Genomic DNA, 22,083 nt, shown 5'->3' with positions numbered 1-22,083 from the left:
TTGCCGCTTGCACAGCAGGTGCCAGAACCACTGACCTCAATCTCCAGCCCATTTGTGAATTTTTAGTACAAGATTCACAGTGGTTTCCTTTCCTAGTGCCATGGCTCTTCACTGAGGCAGACAGGCCTACGGAGCAAGAGGAACTGAGGTTGCTGCCCGGCTCTGTCACCATCGCCCTGGAAAGTGGCAGACATTACAAGACACCACCTCATAGGGTTTCAGGTCTTTAATTTTCCCTGCTTGGTTTTTCTTTTTCTTCTTCTTTTTTTTTTTTTTGTTGTTTTGTTTTGTTTTTTTAAAACAATCAAATTGGCAGAAAAATGGCTGGAGTTGGTGGGTGCTGTCCATTGAAAAATCCCCCGAATTCACAATGAGGTTTCAAGTCATGGTCGCTGAGGTGGGCAGTGAGGCTAGGGTTCGTAGAGATTTCCCAACCCACCCTAGAACTTTCGGAATAGGAGCCCTATGAATGCAGGCGGTGGGAGAAATCAGTCTTCCCCCAGCCCTGACATTGAGATGTGGAGATAGAAGAGTGTGATCTCTAATTGCCTATGTCTTCTCTTAAAAATATAAAACACGTGCAGCTGGCTTTGGTACAAAAAAGAAAAGAAAACAACAAAACATTCTGGTCCCTGTGGGATTTTTCCCTCACCCTCAACAAACCATTGTAGCCACCCTGATCTCCACTCCATCCACCTGGGAGCAGGTCATCTCCCCGGGGTTCCTGGTGGATGCAGAGAAGGGGCCCAGCAAGAAGAGGGTGAGGGGCGTGGGGAGAAGGACACGGCTGCCCACAGCCCTCCGCACAGGGGCAGGAGTGTCCTGTGGCTGCAGTCTGTCAGAGGTGGGTGCTGCTGGGGACAGTCAGGAGTAGAACCCAGCGGCTGCTGGAGAGGCCTGAACGTACCCCAGTAGTGAGAAAGGACAAGGCCCCTGATCCCTATGGCTTGGTTCCCATGTCCCTGGTCCTTTAAATCTTCCTTCTCCCCCACAACTAATAAACAATAAATAAATAAATTTTCCTAAAGTAGAGGGAAGAAGGCATGACAAATTGGCATCTGTGGTGTAGCTTTTGGATGCCACCAGGGGGATTGTGACTTAAATCCCCCAGGTTCCTAAATGGCCCCAGGTATCCAAGGATCCCAAGAGCTGACAAGGACAATCAGCAGTTCTTTCGAATGTCCCCTTGTCACTGGCAGCTTGCAGTCCCCGACATTTGCCCCAGCAGTGACGTTCTTCACTGGGGCACAGCAGGGGCAAGGGCCCCTTAGCTCTCGGAAGCCAGCAGCTCCCCGTCGCGGCTCTCGGTCTCCTCAGGGATGTCCTGCATTCGGGTGAAGTCTGAGGGGGGCAGGGAAGCCAGTGCGTTAGTGCCTCCCTCAGGCACCTGCACCCCTACACTGACACCTCCCCGTCTGCAGGCTGAATGACTCCTGGGGAGAGAGGAAACCTCAGTCCACAGAGTCAGCAGTGCCCCCACATAAGTCCTTGGTACACTTTGGAAATACTGAGATACACGGGGATCAGTCACATACAGGACAGTTAAGATTCTAACATGGACTCACTGTAGCTTTTTGGTTATTTTGCATTTCCTGAACCCACTATTAGAGGTCTTACATTAATTTACTTTAAAAATTTTATTTCAGGGCCAGGGATTTAGCTCAGTGGTTCCGCAGCCTGCCTCGCAAGCACAAGGTCCTGAGATTGATCCCCGGTACAAAAAAAAAAAAAATTTATTTCAGCTTGAAAAGTTTAGGGGTTAGCTCAGTGGTACAGCACTTGCCTACCCTGGATAAGGTGCTGGGCATGGTGACCACAGGCCTATCATCCCTGCACGTGGGAGGCTGAGGCAGGAGAATCGCCATGAATTCAAGGCCATCCTCAACTACATAGTGAGACCCTGTCTCAAAAACAAAAAACAGGGTTGGGAGCCACCAACCACTTGGAGGAGAGCCCCCATGACAGCACTGCCTAGAGTTCCACCGTGACTCAGCAGCACAGAACGGGGGGTCCTGCCTCCCCCAAGAATGGCTGTTCAGGGCCCTGGGGCCACCTTGGCCCACAGGCTCACACCCAGGCTGCAGCCCACCACTGTTCTGCGCTCCACGCCGCCAGGGCCTTACCTCGTGGACTGTGGGGTGGAGACAGACGACTGCTCCCTTCCTCCTCACTGCCTGTGTCAGGATCGCTGTTGTCCTGTAGCCGCTCCTCAGGGCTGCCCAGCTCCTGCCTCTCCCGGTCCTCACAGGGTCGGTGCGCAGAGCGATTTGTCCCCGGCAGATCCAGGCGGTCATGGCCTCGGCCAGGCTGTGCACAGCGGCAGCACTGAGCAGTGTGCAGGCTGCGGATTCTGCTTAGCTGGGACCTGTGCTCTCCCCACTGTGCTCCCCGGCAGCACCACCACCTGATCTGGTCCGTGTGACACCCAGGTGACTTCCTGTCAACACTCAGCCCTGCACTCCTCCAAATGTGCCTGTGTATGTGGTACCGGGATGGAGCCCAGGGCCTTGGCACTGAGCTGCCTTGCCAGCCCTTCTTATCGCTCACTGCAAGGCAGGGGCTCCCTACGCCACCCAGCCTGGCCTTGAACCTGTGATGCGCCCAGCGTGCTGAGATCGCAGGAGTGAGCTCCCACGCCTGGCTGCCAAGGCTGCTGCCTGACTGACTTGGGCCCCAATCCCACCAGCTCACTGTCCTTCAGGTCCTGTGGGCCCGTGCCTGCCTCAGCCAGTCCTCCACTCCAGGTTGCTCACCTGCGGGGGCGTGAAGCTCAGGTACAGGGCATCGCCGGCTGGGAGGCTGCGGCGCCGAGGGTCCAGAGGCCTGCGAGCCCAGGGCGCCTCAGCTGGGAGCGGCTCAGCATGGCCCAGGGCCAGGGCGGCGAGCTGCCTGCGTGCCTCTTCGGCCTCCCGCTCCAGCAGGGCCCGGGCATGCTCGCTCTCTCGCAGGCGGGCCTCCAGGCTGCCGGCCTCCGTCGCCCGCTCCTCACCCAGCCGCCTGCAGCGCCGCAGCTCCTCCTGCAGCAGTGCGTGTTGTCGCTGCAGCAGCGCCAGCTCTGTGGCCTGCTTTTCAGGAGCTGCAGGGGCAGCTCCTGCCCTGCCAGCTTCCCCGTCCCGAGAGTTAGCTCGGGACAGCTTCTCCCGCCGCTCAGGGCCTTCAGGGAACCGGGCTTCCATCAAAGTGTCCTGCTGGGCCACAGCCGCCTGGGGTGGAACAGGGCAAGGGAGCATGAGAAGCCCATTTCCTTCTCCCACCCTCAGTGCCCACGGCTGGCCAGTGCTCCTGGAGAGCGAAGGAAACAAGGACAAGCTGCTGGCCTGTGGGAGGCTATGCCTGCCTACACAGGCATCTGGGCCTCGTGTTCCCTGCTGCAGCCCTGCCTGCTGACCTGCAGCCCGTGCAGCAATCCGTAGAGGTTGACCAGCCGCTGTAACACCTCCTGAGGACAGAGAAGGGGGGACACCGAAGCTGAGCAGCTACAGGTGTGAGGACAGCGTGCGCAGAGCTGCTCACCCACACCTTGACACCCCGGCCTGCAGCTGCTCAGATGAGAACACACCACCCCCCATCTCTCATGCCACCAAGCTCTACCTCACCTCTTGGGGAGACCTCAGCTGATTTCCATTCCGATCCTGCAGAAATGGGCAAGGACGGGGGTCAGCAGGCAGGACTGACCAACCTACTGTCTGCCCACCCTCCAGCTAAGTCCCAGAAGCTCTGGAGAACCCACCTTCTGACTGGAGTCCGAGTCAGCTCTACAGAGCTCGATGGAGCCGTTGAAGGTTCTGGCCTCGCCGTCTGTTGGAAAGGGGAAAGGACGAGCTGACCCCACTCCGCTAACCCAGCCCATGCCCCCTCTCTGGTCCCCTCCCCACACTCACTGGCAGTGACCCCAGGACTTGTGTTCCCACTGCTGTCCAGTTCCAAGGGCTGGGCTGGCTCCCGGGACGTCAAGAGCAGCTCCACGCCAGGCCCCACCAGCAGGTCTTTCAAGCCCTCCACTGAGGAAAAGAGAGGAAGTGAGGACAGGTGTGTGGAGCGTGCAACACGCACGGGCCATGCAGGCGTCTGGGGAAGGGGGATTCACTCGCCCACTGCACAGGAGACCAAGGTTATTAAGGATGCCCACGGGGGACAGGAATGCAGTGAGAGGCCAAGCAAAGCCAAGGACTGCGCCCCTCCTGCCCTGGATTCCCAGGTGTGGGCACAGGACAGGCACTGGGGCATTGACAGACTGCGGGCCGGGTGTGTGTGTGTGTGTGCGCGCGTGCCCAGGCCTCGCCGTGTGTCTGTAAGCTGTGATGCCTCCTGTGGGGACGCCCTCACCCTCACGGATGGCATCCTGCAGCAGCCGCTCGCCACGGGGGGACTCGAGGGACTCGGAGCGGAAAAGGCCCCTGGGCAGGGTGGGCAGGGGCACCCCACTGATGCCATCCTCCTCCGCCTGGAAGTGGGTCATCTCTGCAAACAGCCCAACCTTCTCCTGCAGCAGCTCCACCAGCGCCCGGTCCTTCTGCTGCAGCTCCACTGTGGGAAGCAAGAGGTGAGCAGGGAGGGCAGATGGGGCCGGCCAGGGCCAGGACTTCGTTTACAAAAGAGAAAAAACTTTTTTTGCGGGGGGGGGGGGGGATGTAAAAAATAACATTTACTTTCTATTTTTTTTTGGTACTGGGGATCGAACTCTGGTCCTTGTGCTTTTGAGGCAGGCAGTGGAACCACTGAGCTAAATCCCCGGCCCCTTACTTTTGTTTTTATAAACAAAAAAGATCTGTGACAAAGCTGTAGGTTATCTACACCAGCCTTCCCATTCTCCTTTGAGTTTCACCTGGCACTGGGCTCCTGGTTTTGGACAGTTTCCCAGCCCAGCTTGCAGTTAGGCATCGCCGTGAAACTAAACTCTGGTCTCTGGACGTAGGCACCTTCCAGATTTCCCCTATATTGTGCAAACCTGAAACCCTAGCACTCAGGAAGCCGAGGCAGAAGGAGTAAGTCTGAGCCCAGCCCAGGCAACTTAGAGACCTTGTCTCCAAATAAAACATAAATAAAAAGGGCTGGGGGCCAGGGATGTAGCTCAGTGTTCCCAGGATTCAATCTCTTCCTTTTTTTTGGTACCAGGGATCGAACTCAGGACCTTGCACTTGCAAAGCAGGCATGATGCCACTGAGCTAAATCCCAAGCTCAGGATTCAATCTCTTCTGAAAAAATTTTTTTAAAAAAGAGTACTGGGCTGGGGATTTAGCTCAGTGGTTTCGCCACCTGCTGCACAAGCACAAGGACACGAGTTCGATCCCCAGTACCAAAAAAAAAAAAAAAAAAGAGTGCTTGCATATATTAAAAAAGAAAAAAAAATGTGTATAAACTGTATTCCTTTCTCCTTCCTGCTAGCTGGGAGGCAGATGTGATAGTGGAGATGGAGTAGTCACTTTTTTTGTGAGGGGTGGGAGGTGTTTGAGACAAAGTCTCACTGTGCAGCTCAGGCTGGCCTCAAACTCTCGGTGATCCTCCTGCCTCAGCCTCTCGAGTGCTGGAATTAAAGGTGTGCGCCATCATGCCCGGTAGTTTGGACATGCTGTTGAAGATGGCAGAACTGCACCACTACCCTGAACTTCCCAGTTTGGACTCTTGAGTGGAGAGGAATAATTGATTTTTTTAAAGCAACTTATCCTCAAATAGCAATCAGGTCACTTAGACCCAGCTCATAAATAGCTCTACAGCTTAAATTTTCTGCCCAAACCCAGTCCTCCTGGCTCCCCTTCCCAGAGGCAGCTGCAGCAGAGATGTTACTCACACAGAAAAATGACACATGTGCACATACACTTGCCTGTATTACTTTTACACAAATTGCAGCATATACTTGACTTTGTTTTAAATCTTGCTTTTTTGCGCCCCGTTTTGGCCCACATGGGCCATCAGTGCCCCGGACCCATCTGCTCTGCACAGGCTGCACTGCGTGAACGTGCACAGCACTGAGCAGCTGGCGGACTTACTCTTGATGCGCCGCAGGTAAGCCTCATCTTCCGTCTCGATCAGGGGGAAGTCCTCCCGGGACGGGCACCTGCAGGGGCCACAGGGCAGGTTGGATGGCGACAGGTGCATATTACACGCCAGGAAGCAGCCTCTCCCTGAACGGAGGTCCTAGCTCCCCTCTTCTGGGGGACTTTTCAGCCCTGGGCCCCGGCTTCCTACACCACTGACCTCCTTTACCGGGTGCTAGTGCTGATACTGTGTCTACCACTGTGAACTCCCCAGATTACAGATATAAAACCCTGGGCTTGGGCTGAGGATTTAGCTCAGTGGTTCCAATGCTTGCGTCGCAAGCGCAAGGTCCTGAGTTTGATCCCCGGTACCAAAAAAACCCCCCAAAAACAAAAAACAAAACCCCTGGGCTGAGGTACAGCCCGGAGCCTCACATGCACCAGGCCTTAGATTTGATGATCCCTAGCACTTAAAAAAAATCCTACAGGGCCGGGGATTTAGCTCAGTGGTTTCACCAGCTGCTGCGTAAGCGCAAGGACCCGAGTTTGATCCCCAGTACCAAAAAAAAAAAAAAATCCTACAGTTTTTTTGTTGTTGTTCTTTAAGAGTTCACTCTTCAGCCATAATCTTTCAGAAGTCATTGTCTTATTTGCCCAGCAAGCCAGGCATGGTGGCACACAGCTGTAATTCCAGCACTTGGGAGGCTGAGGCAGGAAGATCACCACACGTTCAAGGCCACCCTGGGCTACATAGTGAGTTCAAGGCCAGTGTGAATTACATATCCAAACCCTGTCTCAATCCCCCTGCCAAAAGAAAACATTATTTTCCCAGCATGTGAGAGGTCCTAGGTTTGATCCCCAGAACTGAAAAAATTAATAAAGAGGCTGGGGATCTAGCTCAGTGGCACCACGCCTGCCTCACAAGCGAAAGGTCCTGAGTTCAATCCCCGGTACCAAAAGAAAAAAAAAAAAAAATTAAAAGAAAAAAGCCAAAACCAACCATTTTCAACATTTTGCCTGTGCTTTACTGACTTTTCTCCCCACCATGTTAGATACGCAGCTGGCTGCCTGTGGCAGGACGCTAACCACTTTCCTTCCTGCCTCTATCACACTGAGTTGTAGATGAGATCTGTTCACCATCCCTGTAGTGTCCACAGTTTCACTATCCTTTTTGGGGTTTTTCTGGTACTGGGGATCAAACTTCAGACCTTGCACTTGCAAGGCAGGTGGCTGGGCCACTGGGCTAAATCCCCAGCCTCTTCACTATCCTTTTCATTCTTTTTTAGAAAATAAAGGTTAAATGCAACGCGATCCAAAGGATGGCCCTCTGCCCACAGACCAGGATGTGAATACTGCGGGAAGTGGCCTGCTGGCCGGCAGATGGGCAGCTGATACGGCTTCTCAGTGCTCCCTGCCTGTCCCCTGTTGCTGCGTTTGAAGGCAGCTGGGGCTACTGCACATAAAACATGACTTTGTAAGATAGAAGAGCACAGGCTGCCTTTCCTGCCTTGGCCATCTTGCCTCTCCCTAGACTCTGAATGTAGGGAGAACTGGGTCTGGTATCCCTGCCACAGGTACCCAAGGCCACGCACTCCCAGCCGCGGGCACACTCACACGCGAACGCTCTGCTGAATGGCGCGGATCCAGGTGCTCCGGTCATCCCGTGACGCTGTGTGTACCTCATACATCTCGGGTGGGGCAGCGCTGATCAGAAACATCCCTTTCTCCTGGTTGGCAATGTCCCGTACAATCAGATTCTGCAGCGACACCACTGATGGCTTGTCCTACCAGGCAGGGGAGAGGACGGATTGAGCCTGGCATCCTGACCCTTAATGGCTTGGGCCTGAAGGATTGAAGAAGACATCCCACACAGACCAACCAGAAAGGACCCGGAAGCCCGCATCTGTGCTAAGAAAGGGCAATAAAGGTCTCACCAGGGCAGGGAAGATGTACTTCTGGTCCTTCTCCTGGAGAAGCACCAGCACATCTGTCATCAGCAGCATCAGCACATCTGCCGGGGATGTTGGGACAAGAGCACAGTCAGCACCGGGGGCCAGAGCAGCTGTTCACTCCCCCCCGGACCAGGCCTGCTCCATCAGATAAAGCTTCCCATCCCTCCACCCCAGCCTCCTCTCTTCCCTCTGGATGCTTCCTCCAGCACTTTAGATGTTAGACCTCCCACCTCCTCATTCTTTGTGGGTGTGCGTGTTACTGAAGATCCAACAATCCATCCCAGGACTTCATGAAGGCTAGGCAAGTGCTCTATGCTGAGCCACATCCCTAACGTCCTTTTCAGATAGGGTCTCACTAAATTGCTCAGACTGGCTTGGAACTTACAATCCTGCTACAGCCTCCTGAAGTGCTGTGATCACAGATATGAACACCACACCGAGCCCACCCCCCCTTCACAGCGCAAGCATGGAGAAGCAAACACAGATTCGTGAGCTCTCAGACAAAACAGCTCCATGGGCTAGTCGAGGCCATCCAGGTTCACTCAATGCCTTTGGAGAAAACTCTGTATCCAATCACAATCAATTTTTTTTTTCTTTTGAGACAAGGTCTTGCTCTGTAGCCCAGGCTTTAGACTTGTGATCCTGCTGCCTCAGCATCCTCCGTAGCTGAGACTACACACTGCACCACCAAACCTACGTAGGGTCAGGATTTTTTTGAGTCATTAGGATTTTCTTTAAGTTCCACATCTGACACCTAACTAATGTACGACCTTTTCAGGCATCTGACCTGAGGATATTCTCACCTCTCGCTACACTTGGGAGGAATGGAGAAAAGTTACTTTCCTTTCACTAACGAAGGACGGACGGGCCCTCACCCATCCATCTTTGACTAGTCAGTCCTATCCCCGTCCACCCTGGCAGGCCCTGTCTCACTTCCTTCTCTCTCCCGCCCTCCAGGCTCTCAGGTCCTCAGGGTCCTGAACCCTACTACTGACGGAGGAAGCAAAGGTCCATTCTATAAAACTTGGATGTTTCATTCAAGAAAATGCCCACTCACCCTTTGCCCTTGGGGATCTCACTGAGCTGTGGGCACGCAGAAGAGGAGGGCTTTTGCAAATACTGCAGAAATAGAGCTCTCCAGCCCTGCTATTTTTAACCCCCCAGGCTTTATATTCTTAGCTGCTGCGTGGGAGGGATGGGAAGGAGAGAAAGGGATGGAGAAGAGACTGGTGAAGACTGACAATATCCAGGCCTTGGCAGTGAGGGTTTCAGCACATGGGAGCAGAGGCTCAGGAAGGCTCTGGCCACAGGTACCATGGGTTATTCTGTCCCCTGATCCTCACTCCCAAGGCAAGGCCTGCTATTTTCTTGCCCTGATTCAGACAGAAAAGACTGCCAAGTGCAGACAAGTCCTGGGAGGCCACTGGTGGACCCCAACATGGCTCCTCCATCCTGCCTGTCCCTCTGGGCCTATCCCCCCAGCCCTGGTGGCCGGGATCCCAGCTGGGAAAAATCAGCCACCCTGCCCTCCTCTAGCCTGAAAGCTTCTGTATTTTCATTAAAACTGGTGGCTCTCTGGCCATGCAAGGGCCAGAGAGATGAGTGCACGCTGAGGAGGTCCCATCCGCCCAGGGTGGAAAGTGCAGCATCTGCACGGCCACTGCTTCAGACACTTTGCTCTGGCCCTCCCAAGTCTCGCCCTTGGTGGAGGGCTGTGGAGAGGTCTAAGGCTGGATGCACCACCCACTGCTGGCTCAGGACTACTGCCCGCTCTTCCGAGCAGACCACTGACCTTTGAAGCGCCCCGTCGCTGTCTTCCAGAGCAAGCAGCCATCATGGATGAGCTTGCGCCGCAAAAGCTCCTCTCGGCCAAAGGGGCCCTTGCCAGGCACCGGTGCCTGGGCCCGAGGGTCCATGCGGTTGTAGATCTCCTGCAGGCGGGCCCCTTTCTCCAGCTCATGCACATCCTGGTCCACGTTGGACAGCAGCTCCTTCACCAGCCCCAGGGCTGCTGTCAGGTCCTGCTGCTCCTCCTCCATCCCTGGCACCAGAGGGTCAGCATGGGGACAGCTCTGCCAGCTTCTTTCCAGCCCCAATTCCCAGTGCGTCTTGATCTCACCTTGAGAGGCTGCGCAGAGTTCCACACCGACTCCTTCCCCTCCCCCAAGCCCAGGTAGCCCTGAGCCTCCCCTTCCTCCCGGGCCCCCTGCTCACCGTGGGAATGCTGCAGGATCCGGCTGATGAGCACTGGGTACTTGGTGATTCGCTGGGTCACCAGCAGGATACACTCCTGGACCCCGTGCCGCTTCAGCACAGCTGAGCGGGTCACTTTCTACGCGGGAAGAGGCAGCGCTCAGGGCAGCTGGAAGGCCTGGGGCTGGCCCAGCTTTGGCTCTTCACCTCATGCTGGCCTACGTAGCCACATCCAGGAAGGGGCACCACCACCACGGGTCACAGTGAAGACCGACCGACCAGACACAATTGTGAGAAACAGGGGAAGCCATCAGTGTGCTCTGCCACTCTGAGCTGTGGCTATGGGATCCACGGGTGGATGACAGGGTGTCTGCCCTCTTGTGTGTTGTGTGTGGTATTGGGGACTGACCCTGAGGCCTTCTCCAGCCCTCTTTATTTTATTTCAGGTTGAGACAGGATCTGGCTATGCAGTTCGGGCTGGGCTTGAACTCACTATGTATGTGGCCCAGGCTGGCCTCAATCTTGCACCAATCCTCTTGCCTCAGCCTCCAGTGTGCTGGGATTACAGGTGTGCATCGTTCAGTTTTGAGACAATGTTTTGCTAAGATGATAAATTGCCCAGGCTGAGCCCGAACTTTTGATCCTCCTGCCTCTGGTTCCCAGAGTGCTGGGATTACATTTGTGCATCATCACACTTGGCTGCTTTTTTATTTTTAGACAGGTTAAGTTGCTCAGTTGCCCAGGCTGGAGCTGAACTTGCACCCTCCTGCCTCTGGGATCACAGGTGTACATACCCCACCATCAGCGGGGTGCTACAGGGTGTGGGCCGTGAGAGGAGCCTCTGAGTATAGATCCCAGGAGGTAGGCTCACCCGGATGAACTGTTGGAATCGTTTGTCCCGGGCATACAGCTCCTTATAGAGCTTCAAGGCCTTCGTGTGGCGGCTGCAGAACTCCGAGTAAGTCTTCCGCATGTGCTCGGCACTAGGACCTGAGAACTGAAGTCAGGGAGTGAGGCGAGGTCAGCTTCCCCCTAAGCCGTACTCATCCCTGGACGCACCTCTGGCCTCCTGCCAGACAGGCTGGCTTCCTGCCTCTCCCGCTCGCCCTGCCCCCGCCAAGCCCCCGGGGTCTGGTCAGTCAGGCCCAGCTCACTGCAGGCACATGACCCAGGGCTCCCGCCTTTCCCACCTGGCTGATGAGCAGGTCACCCAAGCGGTGGATGACAAAGTTCCGGGTGCTGCCAGGGCACAGGGCGTGGCGCCTGCGTTCCAACAGCTGGCTGAGGAAGCGTGTGTGGATGTCACTGAGTTCATCCACACAGGGGAACAGGCCCTGCACCACCCCTGGCTCCAGCTGCAGCTCCTCCAGCATGCCCGTACGGAAGAGGCGCGTCATGATCTTCAGCGTCCTCACATGGTGCAGCTCCGTCTGGATTAGCTCTATGGGGACAATTGGACATCTGGCCTCCTTCTCTGGCTTGGCCACCGTTCACGAGGCTCTAAGCCCGTCCCTTTTGGGTTAAAATCTGCATTGTGGTGATTCTCTAGTTTTTTGTTTTTCATCTTTATGCCTTGTCGTCTCAAGCCATAAACTCCTTTAGGGCAAGACTCATGTGTCTTCCACACGTCTGGGTTTCCCACAGGCCCCAGGACAGAGTTGGGCATGAAAGAGGCAAAGTAAGGACAGAGGACTGAGTGGAAAAGGGATGAAGATGGGGCCTTGGAGATCAATGTCACCACAATGTGGGGGCACAGGGGACAAGCTAAGGCCAAGCAGGGCTGTGGGGCCCACGGGCTAGGAGGAAAGGGCCTCGGGAGGCAGAGGCCGGCAGAGAGAAGGACACAGGTCAACAGGTGAAGAAGAGGACGACCAGGGCGAACTCAGCTCACCGTAGATGACATCCTGCTGCTTCATCACCTCCTTCTTGTGCTGCTGTAGAAAGCTGCTATCCACAGCAAGGCTCCAGGAGTCGGCCGCGAAGTCCTTCTCGTCCATCTCAAAGTCGCTCATCAGCTCACTGTAGATCACCTCTGCACCTGACACAGGGAGGCAGCAACTCAGGCCCGACTCTTCTCGGGGCCTTCCTGGGAGCCCCGCCAGCCGCTCCTGCCCAGCCCTCTCATCTTCCCGTCTCCCCGAGGCCCGGCACACTCACCTTCGTCAATAAGCGATTCCACAGAGTGGGTTCGGTTCCGCATGTTGAGGGAGTCTGTGGACTGTGACAGGATCCGGCGCAGCCCCAGCGGGGACTCATCGTTGAAATGTCTGCAGGAAGCAGAGGCAGTCCGCATCACCCCAGCCGGGCCGGGCGACCCAGGCAGGGAACCACCGGCAGGCGCCGCATTCTCCTTCCTCCCCATCTACAGTTCTGAGCTCCAGGACGTGAAGGGCCACTCAGCCCCCTGGCCTCCACGCTCTCCACCGCCTGCCTCCCCTTCCCGGAGAGGCTCACCCAGCAATGTTGGTGGTGGAAACACTCTTGGCCAAGGACAAGGAGGAGCGGCCGCGGCGGGAGCCCAGGAGAGACTGTCGAAAGCTGTCGGAGGGGTAGATGGCGGAGCTGGGTCGCTCTCGGATGGTTGCTATCGAGGGCAAGAAGCCGAGCGGGCGAACATCAAACTCTAGCGCCTTCCCAGGACTCCAGCTCCCTGGTCCTCGCCTGGAAGCAGGGCATCCTCACCCACCACCCTAAGGCCCTAGCTGAAGGACAGCAATGATGCCACCGAAGGCCTGCGACCTTGCACTGCTCACCAAGAGCTTTCTCTCTCTCTTTTTTTTACACAGGGACCTGCTATGTAGTTCAGGCTGGTCTTAAACTCACAGCAATCCTCCTGCCTCAGCCTCCTAAGTGAAGAGCTTTTTCTTGTCGTATCTGCTTGCTGAAACCAATTATGAGCAAGCAGAAGCTCTGAAGGCTGCAAACCCCCGTCCTGGGTGACCCAGCAATGGCGAGCAGAGATGCAGGCTCCACTCAGCACCATGCTTTCTTTCTGCTACACCAGAGCTGTCTGCACTGACAATGGATGGGTACTACCAAAACGCCCAAAAATGCAATGTAAATAACCAATGCCCGCATTCAGATGCCCAGCTGCCCCAACCCCCATCTCCCCTGGACCCTCCTGTCCTGCGCCTCTAAACCCACCCTTCCCACGCTGTGCCCAGGAATGACCTCAGGGGGGCAGCAGAGCGTAGAGGCTGAACAGCCTGGGGTCCCAGGTCTTGGGGGGCTGCCCAGGCCTCACTACTCACTCTTACTGCGGAGAGAAACAGACTGCAGGGCAGAGTTGTTCTTCAGCAGAGCGGCTTTCTGTTGCTGTGAGACAGCAGAAAAGACACAAGCACAGTTGTCACCCATGGCTCGCTCCCATGGGCCTGGGGCAGAGCCGGGCAGCTGGCACCTCAGGAAAAAGCTGGCACTATGGCTAGGGCATCGGGCGGCCATGCCCAGGGCACGGGGCCTGGGGTTGAGGGTCTGGGCAGAACCCCCGCCCTCCCGCCTTCTCACCTTCTGCTTGACCTTGGTACAGTTGGCCAGGGCATCTTTACAGCGGTTGTGGATAGTCACACTGCAGGCTGGGAGGACGGGGTAGAGAGGATGAAGGGGCCGGTGGCACAGGAGGGGACAGTCCCCATCCGGGCCCCCAACGCCCCCGGCCACACGGTCCTCGGACACTGGCCCCCTTCCTAGGCTTCATCCCCTCTTGGGAAGTGAAGTGAGAGGGGTCTGGGTGAGGAAGGAAATCAGCAGTTGGAGGGGTGGGCAGTCATGAAGCAGAGGGCCTGGGGGTGGGCTGGAGGGGAGAAGGGGTGACTGCTGCCAGGGATGAGCTCAGGAGGCACGAAGGAGGCTGAGATGGCAGATGGGAGAGGACTCCCACAGGAGGGGCTCTGGGCAGCAGCTGGAGGCTGGGCAGAAGTCAGTGTCCCCGAGCTCTGGTCCGCTGCATCCCCACAGCCCCTCAGGCTGACCAGCTATCTGCATTTCACAGGCAGCAAAGTCACCTGCCTCGCTCATGCAGCTGGTGTGTAGCTGGGGCTTAAATCTGGCTTGCAGGGTCTACAGGCCGAACGCCTTCTGTTGTCCCCTGCATGTCTGCCCACGACCTCTGCCCAGGCCTAAGCAGCTCCAAGGCTGACAGATCTGTGGGGGGCCAGGACTGGCCTTGCCTGCCCTGTTCTTCCCTGTCAAGCCTGCCAGCCCTCTGCACCAACTCCAGGCAGGCTGCCTCCTCCCTGCCAGGCTGGGGGAGCCCTGTTCCCTGTGTAAAGCAAACCCACAGCTCCCACTCTCCATCTGCTTCTCCCCCATCCTTTGCCCCCTCTTGCCATGGGGTAGGAGAGAAAAAGAGGAGAAAGGAGTTGCAGCCAAGCCCAGGCCCAATACCACTGTCATCCCTTCCCCAGCAGGCTCTCAGCCCTTGGCCCTCCCGGCTTCCCCTCTGCGTCCCACACTGGAAACTGCTAACTCCTTCAGACAATACCCAGCACCACGCTCACTTCCACAAATACAAGGCCAACAGGGTGGGGCAGAGGGGCAGACAGAGTGGGGGCTGCACGCACCCCGCCTCCCTGGAGCTCCCATCTCCTACCCCCAACACCTAGCATCTCTGGATCGAACCTCCGCTCTCCACCTGCTCTCAAAATAGCCCTGCTGCCTCCCTAGTTCCCCTGGCAACAAGCTTCCGGATTGGGGATGTTGTCAGGTCTCTAGAGGGATCTAGATTGGGGTTCCCTCCTCATGCTCCTAACTTTAAATAGAGCAGAGAGGTCGGAGGGAGGGAGGCCTCCCTGGTTCTTTATGTGGGTTTTTTCTCCCAGTGCCGCAGGGACTTGAGGCTGGAGCTCTCCTCCTGCTGACTAGTGGCCAGTCACAGTATCTTCCATCCTGCTCTAATCAGAGGCGACTCTTTGGTCTCAATTCAGGAGGAACCCCGGGAAGGGCAGCGCTGAAGCCCCCTGCATAAGCATCCTGGGGAGGGAGGGAACCCCCTGCTCATGCTCCAGAAATGCAGGCCTGGAGTCCTAGCCCCTGCCTCACAATGCACACCCGTTCATGCTGTACTCCCTTCTCACTGTCTTGTCAGGCTGGGAATTCGGGAGGAGACTCCCGACCCCATCGTCTCCTTGACAAAGTAGATTCCCGACTCCACCCAGGCAATAGGAAAGGACAAGGGACTCCTAAGTCCCAAAGGCCAGTTCTGCCCAGGAAGATGGGCAGGGCCAGCTGCGAGGCTGGCAGCTCCCTGCAGTCCTGTCACCCCTCGTGCACATTCCTGCTCTTCAGTCAGCTCTCCCCAGCCTCAGCAGCTGTTCAGGGAGCGAGGGGAATGCCCACAGGGTGACAGCTGCACAGGGGCCATCATCCCGACAGACCTGCCCATGCCACGTTCCAGCAGCCACCACCCTGTGCAAGGAAGGAAGGCAAGAGACCAAATCCCGGCCCCAGCACTCGCCCCAGCTGGGGCTCCGTGGAGAGCTCCCTTACAGATCCCCGGCAGAAAGGTCGGATGGCAAATTAGGTGGGTGGGCAACACATCTGAGTGACAGGGGCCAAACAACTTACTTGGACAGATGAGGGCTTCCTTGGCCGTGATGCTCTTGTTACAGGCATAGCACATGGTCATGCCCGACACTGAGATGGTGGTGAAGAGGTGCCCGTTGGTATACCGGGCATCCTTGGCTTCCTTCATCCTGTCCTTCTCCCGGGCCTGCGGAAGGGACAAGAGAGACAGGAAGTGAGAGTGGACGATCCCTGGCATCTGGACAGAGAGGCCGAGGCCAGGGGCCAGGGAGGAGCGCCTGCCTGGGAGGCTGGAGACCCATCCCTAAGCACGGCCAGCCACAGGAGCCAGAGGCAGCTGTCCGGGAGCAGCTGGGCCCTGGGACACAGAGTCGCCAAGGGCGGGCGTCTGGGCCCAGACCTACCTGGCCCCTGCGGCTGGGCTGCCTCCTGTTTCCACTCATGTCCCCAGCTCCGGATCTCTGCGTCCTCACTCCACCTCCCAGCCCCAGCTCTGTCGCCCCCGAGCTGCTGTATGTGCTCCTCCTTGCCGTGCCGGGTGCCGGGGGAAGATGCGCAGAGGAGGGGCGAGCAGGCACAGCAGAGGGTGCCAGCTCACCAGCGCTTTCCAATCTATGGGAGTTAGCTCTTCTCATAACCATGACAACCGGCTGGGAGCTGCTGTCTCCCAGCAGTCAGGGTGGGGGGTGGGGGGTGCCCCAGTCAGGCTGCCTGGAGGACACAACACTTCCCTGGTCACTCCCAAGCCAGAGGTCAGGATCCCCAACCTTTGACTCTTCACTCCACTCAGCCAAGGCCCACTGGGCTCCTCGCGGGGAGCCGCTTGTCCCCCACGGGCCCCAGGTGGTCACTCTTGCCCTCCGGGACTTTTAAGGAAGGAAACTCAGTCAGCTCGGTTGTCTGGGCAGGAAACTTCCCCTGCAGGCTTAATTTTTATGCCTTTCAAACTACAGCTCAAAGACAAAACCTAGGGAGCTCTGTGGACGGTTCCTCTGTGTGTCACCCCATCCCAGCCAGGAAGTCCTTTCTGACACTGCCTGCCTCCTCCAGCTCTGGTTTCCACTGAAATGGGGCACCGTGTCCCCCCCCACCTCTGAGGCAGGCCTTTCTGTCCCTCCTCAAGGCCTTGAGCGCCCCCAAAAGCCCGACCGGGTGAGGAGACAGAACATCATTCCTTCCACCTATTCCGGAACCCTCAACCCTCCCCGGGGTCACCTCTGGTCTCTGCTCTTTCCCTCCGTCCTTGGAGAACCACCACTACCAGCAGCTGACCACTCCTTTGAGGGTTCCCAGCCTCCCAGAAACCAAAGAGCAGTGAGGAGTGGTAGCCAGGCCTGGGATCCCAGCTATCAGGAAGTTAAGGCAGGAGGGGCCACAAGGCTGAGTCCAGGCTGAGCCACCCTGTCTCAAAAGGAAAATAAAAAGGGCCAGGGATGTAGCCCAGTGGTAGAGTGCTTGCCTAGCCCATGTGAGGCCCTGGGTTCCATCCCCAGCACTGTGCAAGAGAGGGAAGGAACCAGCAGGGCAGGGCAGGGCAGGGCAAGAAAAGAATTTTTACAAAGAAACGTTAAAAGGGGTCCGGGATTTAGCTCAGTGGCATCAGGCCTGCCTCACAGGCAGTTCAACGCCCCGATCGATCGATCCCCCACACCAACAAAATGCCGAGAGGCTGAGTGGATGAACCCCAAGCAAGCGGACCCTGGCAGGAGGCTGGGACACAGAATTCCAGCTCAGTGGGAGCCCTCAGCCCCGAGGGCAGAGACCAGAGTGGGGGACGGGACACGGACTGCAGAAAGGGAAGCGTGAGGCCTGGGGCAGTGGGCAGACGGCCTGGTGGCCTAGAGCCTCCTCTCCCACCGTTTCCTCAGCTCGGAGGGAGCTGCCTGGCGGCAGGTCATTCCCTCACCTGGCCCTCCCCACTCCAAGGGCAGCAGGACGGGACGCACTCTCTCCCCCTCTCCCCCCCGCCCTCAGCTCAGGCTCTCCCTCCTCTGCGCCTCCACCTCCTTCTTCCTTTTCCCTGCCGGCCTGGCTTCTGCTTCTCTCTGCACCCTTCCTCTCCTCCTCTGGGCCCTGCTGCGAGCTTCGAGCTGCAGCCCCCTCTTCTGTGCTGAGCCCACCTGCTTGAATGGCTAGCAGTCTCCTGTGGGTCCTCTCTCCATCCACGTCTCCAAAGGCCTGGCTCTTCAATGGATTCATTGTATTAGAACAGAGTCACCTGTGCATCACCACCCTGTAGGACTTCAAAGCCCATCTTCTTCCCCCTGCCTTCTGCTCCCTTCCTTCCCTCTCTCCTGCACTCTCAGCCTGCTCCGTGACAAGCTTAAAGTCTGAACACTTACTACCTTCAATTAAAAGTTAACAGGGCCGGGGATTTAGCTCAGTGGTTTCGATGCCTGCTGCACAAGTGCAAGGTCCTGAGTTCAATCCCCGGTACCAAAAAAAAAAAAGTAAACAAATGTAAACACAGCGTTACAAGGAACAGGCCTGGCCAGGTCACCGAAGTGCTGCAGCTCTGCCCTAATGCTGCCGATACTGTGCCAGGGCCCAAGCCTCTGGCTCCACAGGGCTCTACCACTTCGTACTCAGGCAGTGCCAGAGGGACCAAGGGCTGGGGCAGACAGCGCCCGGGTCTCCAGTGGCCCTTCCCCTTCCTGACATTGATGCCCCACAGGCAGCTCAGGTAGTCTGGGCCCTGCCTCCTCCACCGCCCAGTGCTTACCTTCTCTTGAAGTGGCCCCCTCTCAAGGTGGGCCAGCAGTGGGCAGCAGCTACAGCAGCAGCACATCCCAGCGTGGGCACTGCCCAGCAGCAAGCAGCCCTGGTACTGCCTAGCACTATTGTCCCTGAGGTGCCCTGTGCCCGCCCCGGGGCTCAGGCTGCTGAGGGTGGAAGGGCACGGGATGGAGTGAGCACGCTGGTTTGATTCTTTGCCCCATTGCAGGTATTTTTAAGAAAATCACACTGGTTTCCATTCACTGGCCCCCAGGCGGGCAGCCTGCACTCAATCCCAGAGCCTGCAGGCCCTTCCTGCTCGGCCCAGGCCTCTGCTGTCCAGCATCTGTGGTCCTTCTGTCTGTTCCTCAAGGACCTTATCAGAAGGCCCCTTATTCACGGCGTTCCTCTGTGCATGGCTACATGGAGGGCCAAGTGCATAAATCAGGTGCGCAGGTGAGTGGCCCCCAATCTTCAGGGGCAACATATATTCCCATATGTGTTTGGAAGTGCAGGACGCAGGGATGAGAAAGGAGCAGGGGGACACCAAGATGCACTCTCGGTAGCACCCTGCTCTGGGGACCCCTTCATTTCTTATGAGAGGCTCCAGCCTCCTCTCTCCTCTCCTCTCCCTGCTCCCAAGGCTCCCGGCCCCTCCTGCCTACTTCTTTTGAGCTTAGACCTCAGGGCTTTCCTCTGAAGGTCAGAAAAGACCGACAAAAACCTCCCTTCCACCATCATCCCAGTTCCTGGTCACTCTTGGAAAAGAAAGACGGGCCAGGGGCAGGGGGCGTTAGGGCTGAAGGTGGGACGTTCGAAGGCAATAGGGGGACATGGTCTCCCCTCCTCACTGCACCTGGCTTCCCAGGCTGAGATGGAAACAGTTGTGCTGTGAAGGACAAGGCAGTGACTCAGCCTGGACTCTGCCTTCCTGTGCCCCCGGTGCACTGCAGGGTCTGAGTCAGAGCTAAAGAGACCCCAGCCTCACAACCCCGACCTCTGGAGCCAGGCCCACCCTCTTGCCAACTCCATCCAGGAAGTTACACGGTGCTCAGGGTTGCCTGGGCTGCAGAGCACCCGCAGGAGTCCCTCCCCAGGATGGCGAGGCCTCTGTCCAGACGCTGTGTGGGGACCAGAGGGCGCCTGGAGGGGGATTCAGGTCACCTGTGGCTCAGCCGGAGCACAGGCCCTGGCTGTGAAGGGCATGGAGTCGCAGGGGATGAGCTCCAGGGTTGGACAACATGAGGGAGAGGGTTCCTGACGTGGGACTGGGGGACCTGGGACGGTCTCAGCCAGCCTGGCTCCCTCAGATGAGGACAGGAGACTGGGAGAAGGTGCCGGATGGATGGAAACACTAACATCGCCAGCAGCAACACAGGAAGACCACTGCACACACAAAGGCACTGAACAACACTTGCTTAATGAATGAGACTCGCACAATGGGGCACACACAGGTGCAGCGGGAGAGGGGTGCTGAGGGCCAGGGAAGAAAATCAGGCCACAGACCCTGAGCCTCAGCACCCTGGACCCCAGCCTGCCTCCCACCGGGCCACACCTGTCGGGCCAGGAGAGAGAAGGAGTGTGTGTGTGTGTGTGTGTGTGTGTGTGTGTGCGCGCACACATCCAAACAGAAGGGCATTTGTGCAAGTGAACAATAGCTGTGCCAGGACTCCCTGCCCTCCTGGCACAGGGCCGGCTGGCTGGGTTAGGAGGGGGGCAGCTGCTGCTGCTGCAGCCCCGCCCCCACCCTCCCCCAGGAGACACACACAAACCCAGAAGGGTCCACACAGCTCCCCTCGGCCATCCTCTTCCCAGTCCCCAAAGCCTGGCCAAGCCACTCACTCAGCTCCTGCCAGACACGTCAAACCACAGGCTGAAGCTAAGAATGGAACTACTTCCCATGTCCAAAGGGCACAAGTCACAGCTCCAACCAGTAACCCGGGGCATCTGGAGATAGACAAACATACACACACGTAACAATTCAGATCTGTTTCCTCCCTGGTCCCGAGGACTCGGCCCCAGAGCCAGCGGGACTGAGATCTGGTCCTGACTCCTCTGGTGGCCCCAGCAGGTCCTTCCCTAGGCACCAGTGCCCCTCGTGCCCTCCCGCAGTGACTTCCCTAGGCTTTTGTCTAACCTCCATGACCCCTAAAACCTTTTCCTAGTCCCTAAAAGCCTCAACTCTCCTCCAAGCCTGCCAGCTCTCAGCTCCCTCCTGGGCTCACCCAGCCCTTCTGGCACTGCCCTGGTCCTGTACACAAAACCAGCCACCTCGCCAGTTTGCCAGTCCGGAACAAAGAGTCTTCCTCTCGCTCACTCACTTGCTCGCCTCCACCTGCCCACCACACACCCCGTGCTGGGCTCCTGGGGATACCAGGGAGACCCCCACCTCCAGAGCCATCCCGGGACCTCTGGCAACTGCATGGCAGAAGAGGACCCTTTGTTCTGAGGGACATGAAGGTTAGGGCTTGGTAAGGAGGGAGGGAGAGCAGGGGGTAAAGAGGACGGGACCTGTGCGCTGTGGGCTTGAGGGCTTGAGGAGGTAGGAAGCAGAGCAGAGAGAATGGAGGGGTGGAGGGCTGAAGACAGCGAGGGGAAGAAAAGGAACGGAGTAAAAGGAAAAGGGAGCACGGGGCGGGGTCTAGGCAGAAAGCGCCCGTGAGGGTGGAGAGGAGGAAGGGGCAGGGTAGACTTCACTGCTCCCTCAGTGAGAGGTCTGAGAACACCAGGACCCATCCCTGATCCATCCTCTAGACTGGTAGCGGGGGGGCCCGTCTTCCTCAAATAATCTCACTTCCAGCGAGCCCCCTCTACTTCCCACCACAGCATAAAAAGAACTGAGACAGCTGGCGTGCGTGGGGGAGGGGGAAGAAGAGATCCAGGGTTTGTTGGCTAAGAACCAACTCCCCCCTCCGTAACCACAGCTTTCCGGAGATGGCCCTCCCCTTCCGACTAGCCCAAGCCAACGAATCCCCTGCCTGTGGCCTCCTGGCCTCCCAGACCCACCCACTCGGTCCCCAACTCCTCACCCCAAATCCCCCTCCAAGGCCAGCCCGGAGTGGAAAGAGCCAGGCTTGGGATCCCCAGAGCCCCCACTATGGGGTGGGGGATCCGGGCAGAGGACCCAGGTATCTGGCCTCCCAGCGACCCCCTTAATGAAGAACAAGACCCCAGCATTTACCTTCCCAGAACCTCTCCCTACACCCCTCACCAGGTATCTGACCCCCAGCTCCCCCGTGGCTTTCCTTTTTAGGGTGGGACCAAATTTCCGTGGTTTCAAAAAGCTTCTCCCGCCCCCTTGGCTCTACTCCAGGGTCTCAGCTCAAACCGTTGAAAAAATAAACAGATTGGAGCCTGGCCCGGGCGGCCTGCAAAGAGCCTGTCTGCCACCCCGCTGTCCCACCACGCTTCAGCATCTGACCCCGGCCTCTGTCTTTGGAACTCCTCAAATTCCTGGTTGCTTTCCGGTTAGCAGAACCTTGACCCGCTAAGCAAATTCCTGCCTCCGCCTTCCCTGCCCTCCCTTACCCTTGATGGACCCACTCCCAGTTTAGCATCAAGTCAGACACCCCGCGAGGAGCTAGGTGGAGGGGGGTGGAAGGTCCCCGTCTCCGGAGGGTTCCGAAGGGGTCCCGCTCTCTTGTGCTCCGCTAGACCGGGCACGGGGAGGTTACTGGGCTGGGAGGGAAGCCGGCGCCGAAGACTGAAGTAGCCTTTCTGAGAAG

At 57.5% G+C, this 22,083-nt stretch overlaps 1 protein-coding gene across 22 annotated transcripts in view; it reads right to left on the bottom strand.

Moving 5' to 3' along the window:
* Positions 1 to 211: 211 nt before the first annotated feature.
* Positions 212 to 22,083, bottom strand: part of Arhgef2 (Rho/Rac guanine nucleotide exchange factor 2) — a 48,218-nt gene continuing 26,346 nt past the window's right edge. For 11 of the 22 annotated variants that reach the window (XM_087203488.1, XM_021249285.2, XM_087203491.1 and 8 more), the window contains 21 exons: positions 15,686 to 15,830; positions 13,628 to 13,695; positions 13,372 to 13,435; positions 12,575 to 12,704; positions 12,278 to 12,387; positions 12,012 to 12,158; positions 11,311 to 11,561; positions 10,992 to 11,117; positions 10,142 to 10,259; positions 9,720 to 10,055; positions 7,910 to 7,986; positions 7,590 to 7,759; positions 5,988 to 6,055; positions 4,327 to 4,527; positions 3,882 to 4,001; positions 3,731 to 3,798; positions 3,597 to 3,632; positions 3,389 to 3,439; positions 2,754 to 3,203; positions 2,124 to 2,307; positions 212 to 1,341 (listed from right to left, as the gene is read on the bottom strand). In XM_087203488.1, the coding sequence (XP_087059614.1) occupies positions 1,268 to 1,341; positions 2,124 to 2,307; positions 2,754 to 3,203; positions 3,389 to 3,439; positions 3,597 to 3,632; positions 3,731 to 3,798; positions 3,882 to 4,001; positions 4,327 to 4,527; positions 5,988 to 6,055; positions 7,590 to 7,759; positions 7,910 to 7,986; positions 9,720 to 10,055; positions 10,142 to 10,259; positions 10,992 to 11,117; positions 11,311 to 11,561; positions 12,012 to 12,158; positions 12,278 to 12,387; positions 12,575 to 12,704; positions 13,372 to 13,435; positions 13,628 to 13,695; positions 15,686 to 15,830 (2,994 nt within the window). In that variant the 3' untranslated portion in view covers positions 212 to 1,267. Of the gene's footprint in view, positions 1,342 to 2,123; positions 2,308 to 2,753; positions 3,204 to 3,388; positions 3,440 to 3,596; positions 3,633 to 3,730; positions 3,799 to 3,881; positions 4,002 to 4,326; positions 4,528 to 5,987; positions 6,056 to 7,589; positions 7,760 to 7,909; positions 7,987 to 9,719; positions 10,056 to 10,141; positions 10,260 to 10,991; positions 11,118 to 11,310; positions 11,562 to 12,011; positions 12,159 to 12,277; positions 12,388 to 12,574; positions 12,705 to 13,371; positions 13,436 to 13,627; positions 13,696 to 15,685; positions 15,831 to 16,047; positions 17,575 to 18,365; positions 20,157 to 20,200; positions 21,490 to 22,083 lie in introns of those variants that run through there. The other 11 variants (XM_087203489.1, XM_021249286.2, XM_004871162.4 and 8 more) reach the window with 8 other exon arrangements.

This window comes from Heterocephalus glaber, unplaced genomic scaffold, assembly GCF_053883595.1.
Source record: "Heterocephalus glaber isolate CG9 unplaced genomic scaffold, H.glaber_assembly_v1.0 deba00001795, whole genome shotgun sequence".
NCBI classification, from domain to species: domain Eukaryota; kingdom Metazoa; phylum Chordata; class Mammalia; order Rodentia; family Bathyergidae; genus Heterocephalus; species Heterocephalus glaber.
The sequence above is the reverse complement of the archived record's forward strand: the minus strand, read 5'-3'. Positions and strand labels throughout refer to the sequence as shown.